Source organism: Scardinius erythrophthalmus, assembly GCF_964197995.2.
Source record: "Scardinius erythrophthalmus genome assembly, chromosome: 5".
NCBI lineage: Eukaryota > Metazoa > Chordata > Actinopteri > Cypriniformes > Leuciscidae > Scardinius > Scardinius erythrophthalmus.
This window is the reverse complement of record NC_138225.1, coordinates 37,705,592-37,717,653: the sequence shown is the minus strand read 5'-3', so window position 1 is coordinate 37,717,653 and position 12,062 is coordinate 37,705,592. Positions and strand designations below refer to the sequence as shown.

General features: G+C 35.8%; 1 protein-coding gene across 2 annotated transcripts in view; it reads right to left on the bottom strand.

Moving 5' to 3' along the window:
* The window catches only part of pappab (pregnancy-associated plasma protein A, pappalysin 1b), a 120,747-nt gene that overhangs the window by 73,159 nt on the left and 35,526 nt on the right, over positions 1-12,062 (bottom strand). For both annotated transcript variants that reach the window (XM_081367174.1, XM_081367175.1), the window contains exon 7: positions 6,654-7,155. In XM_081367174.1, coding sequence (XP_081223300.1) covers positions 6,654-7,155 — 502 coding nt within the window. The remainder of the gene's footprint in view (positions 1-6,653; positions 7,156-12,062) is intronic.

Below are 12,062 nucleotides of genomic sequence, written 5' to 3'. Positions count from 1 at the left end.
TACGAACTTGTGGCGAGGCTGTTTGTTTGTGAAATCATAATCATTTATTTGAGCAACCGGAGCTTTTGTGCATCACTTAAAACACAGAGGAGATCATTCTTAAAAATAAACTCGTTTTATATCAAAGAGACAGTACATGAAATGCTGGAAATGAAATCAGCGTTCAAATGAAATTTCATAGTCACAAGAGAAACAATTCAGATGTTGCAATCTGTCACAGCACCTTCCTGTTGTCGTGTTTAAGGACGATAACAACATTTTTCAAGCCTCTGTGCTGGAATTTGTGGTAGCTCATGACATCATCGCTATTCCCATGCGGGATACCCCACAGTAGTGTGGGAAAACACTGTAGCTACGAGCCCTTCACTCTTAAGTCAATAGGGTGGGAGCGTGCAACACTGACAATGTTCAGGAAGCACACTGGCAGTTAAACAAGACAGTAACCAGACACTAAAGCAGCTCAAACCTCTGGGTATAAATATGACCAGTTTCACTTCCAGAAATCATAATGGGTTAGTTTCTAACCTCGTAGGTTTTCATTTATCCAGAGTTTTTTTTTTTTTTTTTAATTACCGTATGGGTTAATGACATATAAAGGGCCATTCACACAGAACACATTCAGGCATAAGCAGTGGAATGAAACAACAACAACAACAACAACAACAACAACAACAACAACAACAACAACAACAAAACCTGCAAAGTGTCGAGACGCGTTTTTTACTTCTTTTTAAAAAAAATGTTTGAGATCTTACAAATGTACTCTTTGTATTAATGAAAGTTTCATTTTGGTTTTGAAACATGTTTATACTATTCTCATGAAAAGTTGGTATCACTTTATTTTACAGTGTCATTGTTCCATATGTTACATGTAGTTACTTTAATAATGACAATAAATTATGCATAAACCAAATCAAACAAAAATCCTAACCCTATAGTAAGTACATGCAGTTACTTAATATTACTCACTACTTAAATGAACGATTTCAGCTAAACAAAAACACCTTAAAATGAAGTTTAACTGAAAAGTTCAATTTTAATGACTTTAAAAATGTCCTGTGGAGTAATCAAGTAAAAATTAAGGAAAGACTTTATTTCAATGCTCCACTTTAGACATTCTACTAACTATAAGTAACTTTGTAACTGTTACCCTAACCTAAAAGTCTACTAATACTCTAATGAGAGTCAGTTGACATTTTTACTTTTAGTAAAGTGAACCATCGAAATAAAGTGTAACCAAAATGAAAATATATAAATATATAAACTATATACATAACATACCTTCAACTACCTTCAAAATTTCTTATATTAAAAACAAAAACAAAAAACATTGACACTGTCATGAGGGTCTGCAGGGGTCCTCTCTTATGATGTAATTTTATTGCTTTTTTTCCTGAATATTTCTGTATGAGTTTGTTGGTTGTACCACATGGCATTTATTTGGTTGTCAACCATTTTTCAAGTATTAATAAGTAAAGCATTTAAAATGTTTTTCTAAAAAATTATTAAAAAAAAAGCCAAATTGCTCTTCTTTTTACCTATATCATAATTTTATCATTTTAGCAGTTGTATCACCTTGACATTCTGACTTTGTCTCCCCAAAAAAAATATATATATTATAATATATTATAATAATATAATATATATATATATATCATAAAATTAACTTGAATTCAGAAATTAAAAACATGTATCATAGGAGAGGTGTGGAGTATTAATGTTATTTAAAGTCAAAATTAAAGCCTGACTTTAAAGTCAGTTGGTGTTGTTGTTTTCGACATGCTAATCTGAAGTGTGAATTATGAAAATGTCTTTGCACAGACTATAAAGAAATGTCATCTAGCATATAAAATATGGAATGAAAACTGTTATGATTTTTTGTGCAATGTGGTCTGCACTTCAGTGCAGCTGGACTTCGAAACAAGCTACGCAGAAGAGTGAGATATATAAGTCTGTCTTTTCTGGTGCTTGTAATTGAGCTCTATAGAGGAGCACACACATACTCCTCAGTGAAACCAGTCTTTCTGAAGGTACTCCTCTCTTTCAGCCCAGATGCTGGAAAAAAAAAACATATTATAGTATTCGCTGTATACCTTCAAAAGAAATCAAAGAGATGCAACTCATAATGCTAAGCCCTCTGTGCAGCTGCTCGCTGCTGGAAGTGTTTAGGAGAATGCTGATCTAAAAACTTAATTACTTCAAAGGAGTGGAAATAATTTGTCATTTAAAATCAAAATCAGAGTTCACATGGCTAAATAAAACAACAACACAACCTCAATCGTATAATTTACCAAACCACAGCTGTTTGGTCATACCGCAACTCAACCCAAGAGATCCGTCAAGTGGTGCTTACTATACGCTGTGTATCAATGAAAGAGAAACATGCTGCTGGAATCCATGACAGCTACAAATGTGAAATTCTTGCAATATTGACCTTCAAGTAGGTAAGACACAATCTGTTCAGATTACTACAGGAAAACAACAAGACACCGCACAAAAACAGATGTCTAACACAAAATGTCCTGCTTGTGAATAGATACTTGATGAAAATCCCTATAGCTATTCTTAAGTCTCTGCTTTAGTGCCCGGTTATTTTCAACAGAAACTAACTCCATGTATGCATGCAACAGCTTTTAAATTATGCACAAGATACAATTACATTTGCATATCCTGTAGGCTACACGCTGAGGAAATGCAGCATACGTTTTTAGGTCATGTGTTCTTTTACAACACTTTGTCTTGTTGCTGTGTGACAATCGTATTGATAAAATTGAAAATGAAAACAGTATGGAGGTTCTCCGAGGCCATGCTGTTTAATCACTCTCCATACTATAGCAGCGGTGATCTATAGTGGCTGTTCTTTGGCCGAGATCAGATATTACAGCACATTCCCCTGCCACACTGAAGAGCTCTCATTAGGAAGCCTGCCTCTTTTAGCCAGACACCACTTTGATTGGGGCTGCTTTCACTGGTCACAATGAGTGATTGCCTGCCTCTATTGGAGCCAAGCTAGGCTTGCACCTGGAGGATGAAATGGCCATGTAATTTTGTGCCACTCTGGAGCTGACAAAACATTTTACGGCCCTTGTTTTCCTGGACGATATGAAAACGATCTCTAGTTAATTGTCACACAGTGATGAAGGACCAGGACTGTGTGGACTCAGCAAAGGCCACCCACATAGAGGGCGGAAAAAGGAAGAAGAAGGGTGAAAAACAGATAGTGGACGATAACAACAAGGGGACTGACAAGAATCATGCATGTAGTAATGCTTTTCATTTCAGGTATAGCAAACTGTTTACTGATCAAGCAAACCTCATCAAATGATTACTGTTAATTTAGTAACATTTGTCGTAAGTGTTTGGTAAACATCTCCCAACCTTCAACTCAAGTACATAACATGACAGTAATTATGAGTTTTTCTACTGTTTTTGTCCTGCCAACATTTTTACTGGCTCCGTAAATATTTATATAGAAGTAGTAAGTACTTATATATAGAAGAAATCTAGAAATAGATATATAACTTTTTAGCAATGTACTACTATGTGATTTCAGAAATAATAATATTTAAAGAAATGATATTTAAATTTTTCTACCATTCAGCCTTTTGGGATCTTTTTTTTTTTTTTTTTTTAAGAAATTAATACTTTTGATAATGTAACAAAAGTAAGTTTCTATTTCAAATAGTTGCTGTTGTTTTGAACTTTCTATTCATCATAAAATATAAATCAGCACAAACATTTTAAAATTTGGACACATTTTCTGGAAAATTATGTCACAGTTATGACAAAAAACTTAGTAAAGGAAATAATGTCACCTTGGTGACAAGTTGAAGTCACCAAGTCAAACACATGTATAAGGTCAAATAATGTAAGATTTAGGAGCAGCACAACACTGTTTTTTCAACTCAGAGTGACCCCAAGCCATCAGTCCATACAGAACTTACTGTTGAGCCCTGAATTACATGTTCATACCATCCAACTACTGCTGTGAATTCCTTTAGACTAGCCTCAGTGCAATAAAATATCAGTACTCAAGAAAAAAAAGAAAAAAAGAAACTCATACCCATAAGGGGAATTTATACGAACTCAAGGAATCACTTGTTCTGGTACTAAATAATGAATTTGGCTTTTAGCAGAAGTGAAGGTCTTTCTGAAATATCCTGTATTACTCCTCAGAACAGCTTTCTCAACATCACTTTTGCTTTGTGTTAATGAATTTCAAGTTTTTAGCTGATCCCAGAGCGGTACAAGCCTGCTGATACACTGACTGATTTACACGCCATCTGGTGAATACTGTGCAGCATTAATATATAAAACAAACCCAACCCCTCCCCAACTACAACTACAAACTAAACACAGCTTTAATGTATGTTTGGATATGTCAGTATAAACACTACTTTTCTAATCCTGCAACGATTTGTTAAGACTCTTTTCATTTCTGTATATTATATATATAATATCTAGACATTTATTTGTTAAGATGAAGACCTCACGTCTTTCCCTAATATACTGCTGCTGCAGCTGTCACTGTATTCACTGTAGTTTCACTTGTCAGCCAACTTTTTGGAAACAAGAAAAGACACCCAAAAAAGCCCAGAGTTAGGACAGTGAAGTTCAGCGGGTTCACACTGGGTCTTGTTTATATGCACTGATTAGATTTTTTGTGAAAGCCAATGTACATTATTGCCAGCCTGCCGACTAAAGTATATGGTCTTGTTCTGCCGGAGAGGCCAGCATTCAGAAACAAAGAAGAAGGCCAACACAATTGATGCACAAAAGGAAACAGAGACAATGTCTGCCTACTAAATGATAAAAGTTTGTTAATAAGAGGCATGTTTGCCAGAAAGAAATAATGGGTGCTCAATAGGCATTTTTTACAGCTTTTATGAAGCCCTTTGAAATTGGATCCATGTTTCATGTTTATACAGTAGTTATTTCAAGAAAGTATCCCAAATTCATTGCAGAGGTTCACAACAAAGGTTTGGAGAAAAAAACAAACATGAGAAAAAAATTGAAATTATTTGGAAATGTCTTTCCACCTAAATACCCTTGCATACTGCACACCATCCATCCATCCATCCATCAATTTTATCTATCTGAGGTGGAATCTATCTGTCAGCCTGTCAAACTGTCGGCCAGTTTCTGCTGTCATCAAAGAGGCAGAGGCTCTTCAAACGCTCTCCAACTGTTTTGTGGACATTTCGAATTTATGAGTATCCCATGAAGTTAAACTGCCTGGGAACACTTCGGCATGTATCTCTTAGAAGACAACAAGCTGGCTGTGAAATTCTTTGAGCTGACCTGAACCCCCAGCCCAAGGAGTAAAGGCTATGCCTGAAGACCTCACACAAAGTACCTAAGACGTCCACACAACGGCAAAGCACATCTACACATGGCTTAAGCAAAGAAACCACGTGTTCCTAGAAATGTCTTGAATAGTGTAGTGTCATTCAGTCCTCTTTTGTTTATGTTGCCAGTCATGTTGACACACAAAAAGGAAACATTTTCAACGCCCCTTTAAGAGTTCATTCATCTAAGTTTGCCATTACAATTGTATCATTACATCAATCAAATGACTAACGACATGTATCGATGTAATGCATAAAAATATATATTTTATACACCTTTAGAAACACCTTTTTTTGACATTTACATTCTACATATTTACTTCATAGCGCACATTTTCTTTTAAATTCTACAGGAGGAAAATGATCACGATGCAGGAACAAAGCAGCACTGTCATAAACGGCAGCCAAAAGAAATGAAGACAATGTATTCTGTTCTGAACTCAAGTCATGAGAAGCGCAGAAGACTGAAAGGCTTTTTTTGACTGTTGTCATTGCGTTTCTCATTGCACTGCCCAGTGATGAGCTGTCATCAAACAATTGATGATCTAATGTGCAACTTGATCCTTTTTATAATTTACTTTTCTAAGGTGTATTTTTTGTGATGCATGTTATGTATATGGGACGCAGGATTTACAATTTTCAGAGAGTTATTTACAGTTTTCAGAGAGTTCAATGAATTGTTCATATTATATTTTTGTTGCATTTGTGAGTTGAAAAACTTGAAGGAGCTCAATTTGAAGCACTAAAATTATTAACTAGAAATTAAATAAATAAAAGCTAAAACACAAAACTGTCCAAATGCTTAAATTAAAATGAAAACTGAAAGTATAAAAATAAAAGCTAATTCTATATATATATATATATATATATATATATATATATATATATGAAACGGTAACACTTTACAATAAGGTTCATTAGTTAACATTGATGTATTAACTTACATGAACTAACAATGACAAAAATATTTGTTACAATGTTTTAATCTTTGTTAATTTTAGTTAATAAAAATACAGCTGTTCATTGTTTGTTCATGTGAGTACAAAGTGCATTAACTAATCTAACCAAATACAACCTTTGATTTTAATAACGTATTAGTAAATGTTGAAATTAATATTAACTAACATTAATAAATGCTGAAGAAGTATTGATCATTCTTAGTTCATGTTAACTAAGGTAGTTAACTAATGTTAACTAATGAACCTTATTGTAAAGTGTTACCATAAAAACTATAATAGTATATAATTATTACTAAAATAACACTGTATTGTAATGAAACATTAGATTCACACTCCTAATCCTTACCTGTCCACATATTTCAGGGTGGGTTCCTGAAGGATCAGCCCGTGTGGTGAGTGTGTAAATGGTGGCTGGCGAATCAGTCTATAGTGTAGAGGATGACACGACCGGCACAAAGGATTGTCTGGCTTTGAGGCGAGCAATGTGGCGTCGATTTCCAAGTGCTGCTCCATGGTGAAGAACTGCACCCCATACACCTCCTCCTTCACATCTAGCTTCAGTGTTAATGGTGTGTCACAGAACGCATACTGTGGACCCAGCGAGATGTTGTAACCACTAAGGGTCAGCAGAAGGATGTCGTGGATTGCAGGCAGTCCAGTCTCCTCCAGGGAGAAGAAGGTGACCCAAACAATGAGGGAGTCAGGTACTAGCGGATAGGCAAACTCGAGCTGGAGCATACAGCCTTGGGGTGGGCAGGACGCTGAGCCAATACTACTCGAGTCTAGGCCGGCGTTTGGGCTCCAAGTGCTGACACTCGCTTCACAGGCCTGCTCTACATCTGGTGGACCTAAGGACGAAAGCAAAGGATGAAAACTAAGAACATGTCTCAAACTTGGTAACACACACGCACACGCACACACACACACACACACACACACACACACACACACACACACACACACACACACACACACACACACACACACACACACACACACACACACACACACACACACACACACACACACACACACACACACACACACACACACACACACACACACACACACACACACACACACACACACACAAAGCATTTTCTTTGCCCTTTAAACAAATTCATCAAACTTATGGTAAAAAATGTCAGCTGTGGTTGCCAGAACTTTACCGTAAAAAAAAATGGTAGCAACATTTTAGGTTTCACGGAACTGAAGGTTTTATGGTAAAAACCCTGTATATCATTAATTGTTATAAAATTACACCCTACCACTCTGTTTTGTACATGTACAATATACTGATAACCAACTCAATAATACAGGTGGTAAAAAAACAGATGATGAGAATAGTGTATTTATTTTTTTAAAAGTGTATTTTGTGTTGTGAAGTAATTTTTAAATTAATTTTCATCTCAAAGTCAAATCTGTGGATTTTTTTTTTTTTAACTGGTTGTGTAATATAGACACATACTATTGTAATTCACTAATAAGGTGCAGTGTCATGCACACAAATACAAAACAGTACAACACATAACACTAAAATAATGTAATAAACATTAATTAAATAACATAAGATGTGACATAAAACTAGAATGTTTCATAACTGATAACAAAAAAATAACAAGAAACATAATTATTAAAACAATATTCAATCAAACATAAAGTCTCATGCAGGGGAAATCAGTTATGGATTTTCAATCTAAATTATAAGATGATTATTTGTTTTTAATTCCAAAGTCTGTACATTATTTTACTGTAAATCTACTTAAAATGTCCTGTTAAATCTATTAAAAGTGTTTACCGTATAAGGGAACTATTAGAGTAGCAATTTTACAGTATTTTACTGTTCTTTTTTTTTTTTTTACACTGTAGCGTGCTTGCCAGGGAATTGCTAGAGGTTGAAAACCCTTAAACCTAAGAATAACCAATAGGAATACTGATGTTTGCCTTAGCAAGCACCGCTAATTATTTACAGATGAACATAAAAGACTGTAGAAGCAATCCTGAATTATATCAATTGCACTACGTTCTGTTATTACATATGATTATTGGGTTCTTGGATTAATGAATGACAGTTCAAAAACAAACAGTTTCTAAGACGGCCAAATGATGTTCTTCGGTGAGATGGCAGGAGGTCATAGGGAGAATTCTGGCCCTGGGCCCAGTTTTTCCTTTTTATAAACTGTCAAGAGGTCATTGTGAGGCATCTGAAGGGGGAGGGGACCGGAGAGGGGGTGAGCTTGACAGGGAGGCCCCACTGAAGCTCTGAAGGAAAATGTGCTTAAAAACGGGACCTACAGCAGTGGCTAACAGCTACACGCTTGCTGTGGATAATAATAAATGATAATAAAGTTTAATAATTATTTTATATTATAATGATGAGTTTCTGTGGAGCATTATTTATTTGATTCCAGCAACCTTTGTTGGCATGCAGAACAAAGTCACTGAGGACATCTTAAATACTCAAGCAGATGAGAATGGTCCTTCATCCTACATGGGTTGTGTCAGAAAACCTAGGCAACTGGCTTGTTGTCTTACTGCTGTATCAGTGAGACATGTGAATATTTAATTACTACAATAGTACTTTCTCGCTAGAAATGACATCAAAAGTGGAAAACATTGGTAAAAAACAAAAAAGTACATTTGGTCAAAAATGTACATTTACAAACAAACTGATCACCAACCACAACTTTCTTTATTTTTCTAGCTCAACTATCACAGAATGAAACACACAGGATTGTGGGATATCAAAGGCAGAGAAGGATACATCTATGCTACCTTAAAAAATTGATCAAATGAAGGTATCAGGAAGAGAACCTAACATTGGATTCGGATGTGCCTTTATGCCTTATCCTAATGCAGCATTTTTAAGCTTTCAGATGCAGCCATGGATTTTTTAAACACCACTAAAAAGATGGCAAAAAAAATATGCTATGTGTAATATCAGAACAGCATATAAACTCAAAAAGTATTTGGTTGCATTGGAAAAGAAAATACCAAACCAATTGGCATATGTAAATAAAAATGATGCTAGCCTTTCCTGAACCTTTTTGACCAACTGGTGTTGCATTGATTTAAGTGGAGGTATGGAGTTAGTTCTTCTCAAGTTTGCATGTTTCCTAGGAGAGTAACCACGGGTTTAGTGGTTAGTTGTTTTAGTTCACATATGAACATGATTAACTAAGGCTAACGTAACCACATCCAGAAGGTTTCCAAATGCTTTTTTACCCTAATTTTGAACAGGGTAAACAGCTTTTCCTAATTTTCCTAATTTTGAACAGCTTTTTTTTTGAAGATGCCCAGTGACTCATATTATACAGAATGTACCTTTGTATTTTATGTCTGAGCTGTTTTTATTTATTTATTTAGTTAGTTAGTTAGTTAGTTAGTTTAACCATTCCCTGTTTCTGTCCAGTTAGAGTTAAGGTCAGCGTAATCTATTGTAATCAGTTGAGTGTAATCTTTATCATTGTGCATCTTGTGATTAGAAAAATTTCACAAAAAAAAAAAACTACAACCACATTTTTTTTCTTGTTTTGTGATTTCACGTTGATATTTTAATAATTTTATTTAATTTCATGATATTTATAGATTTTTAAGTGTGGCTTAAGCGTCCCATTTTGGGGTCACTGTTGCTTTTATAATTTTGGTTTTTGATCTGACTGGTTGCATGACGAATGGAAAAAAGGTGAGGTAAAAGCTTCTTTAGCGTTTATTTTGGTTGACCTCAGTCAAGCAACATATGTAGTCTGACTACAAGTTAAATGACAAATGGAAAAATAGTTGGGCAAAAGTTTTGTAAATGTTTATTTGGTTGACCTCAGCCAAGCATCTAGGTAACCTCCCTCGCACGTCTGACTCTGATATCACCATTTTTCTAAGGTGGGTATTTGTTGCTCAGTTAGATGGCCAAAACAAACTGGAATGTTCTGAAACTAGATGCATTTTTATAGTATCAAATGCACAAATCTTTGCAAAATGTCTCCCACATAGGTCCCCCATGTACCTCAGCTGCTGATCAAGGGAATATTAGAAGAAATATTAGATGGAAATGGGAGAAAGGACAAAGCCAGAAATAGTGCAAGCGATCAAGCAGAACTAGACTTTCCAAAACAAACCAATAAGTTATAAATCACAAGCCTTGCATTAACTCACATCAAACAAACCAAACATTTGCATCATCTTAAAAAAATAAAAAAACATCCACTTGAAGATTATTGATAGACATACTGGAAACATTTGCCGATCATTAAAGCTTACCGACATAATCAGTATCTTAGCAATGGAGACACAGCAGACAAATGAATGCATTGAGGTAAGAGTGGGACAGAGAAACAAGTCATTCCTAGCATTCCTTAATTTTGTGCCTCACTTTCATTCTCTTCTTCATGTTTTCAGTCAACTCATGAGCCTTCTCATGAGCACTAGAAACCACAATTTGGGTAGCAAATCGAGTTGACTTTGCACAGCACTCATCCATCTATTTATTGTGCCAGTGTTGTTCTTTTCTTGAATTCCAGCAACACGATAAGGGCAACCCTGCCATAATGCTTGTTTCCAGAGAGTCAACTAAGGACACTTGAACAGGGGGAAATGGCTTTTTTAACCTAGATAATTGAGGACAGGGGGCATGCATTAGATGAGGTGTGCAATGCAGGCAGGTGATTTTCTGAGAGCGGTAAAAGGCAGAGGTTCAAGACAGCTGCAGGTCGTCAAAGTCAGGTTTTTTATCCGATCGTAAACAGTGGAAAGATGGCAAGGGCAATAGAGTACATCAGGGAATCCATCCAAGTGCAAAGCATAGTTAAAGCGATGTGGCCATGGCAAGCCTGGGCATGCCTTCTCAGCTGACTGCGTGTAGCCACTGCTGGGCCAACTTGGCTTTGAGGGATACAAGCATGCACTTACGGCCGTACCCGCCACAAGTCTGACTCACCCATTTTTAAAAGTAACCCAAATGAAGTGATTAAGTAATTAAACAGAAAAACAGCCGGCCTCTGGAATGTAGGTCTCTGAAGTTGTTTTCAACATTTCAATGTCAAGACCAATTCACTTTTTCAAGAGTTTTTGTGGTTCGAGCAAAAAATAGTGGGCATATGTCATGGCTGTTAGGCCCTAGAGCTTTTCCTGATTGCTTAGGTAAGTTATAGAGATATTTCATACTTATAATAAAATACAAAAAGAACAACCAAAGAAAAAAAATCCTCAGAATTCCGATAAGAATAGCCTGACTATGTCAGTTTGGCTTCGTTATGTGATACCGGATCAAAGGTTGAACTACGAGGGCAAGATCATTGATACAGCACAGGAAAACATGACTCATTCCCTGTGGTAAAAAACATTCATTTATGTGCACAAAGCTCTATGGACCAATTCTTCCATATGTCCACATTTTTCTAGCCTTAAAATAAACACATGAGAAAATCGAAATTTATGACAACCCCTATGACTAATTTTTTCCACACTTTTTAGTTCTTCTCCTCATAGATTACTTTGCTGTTCCATCCAATATTGGCCTCACTTGGCATCGTGCATTGGGTGAAATGCCTTAATCATTTATCCCACTCAATAAAACTGCACATTAATGGTTCTGAACGGCACTCACCAATTAAACACAATTTCCAAGTGTCAATAGAAACAGGTTCCTTTCACTTTGCCAAAGCAGTCAGCTAAAATCCAAACAGGAATCCTAAAATAATTCAAGTAGGCCACTAACAAAACCATTAAATGGCCTGTAAGTCTCATCATATGCAATGTG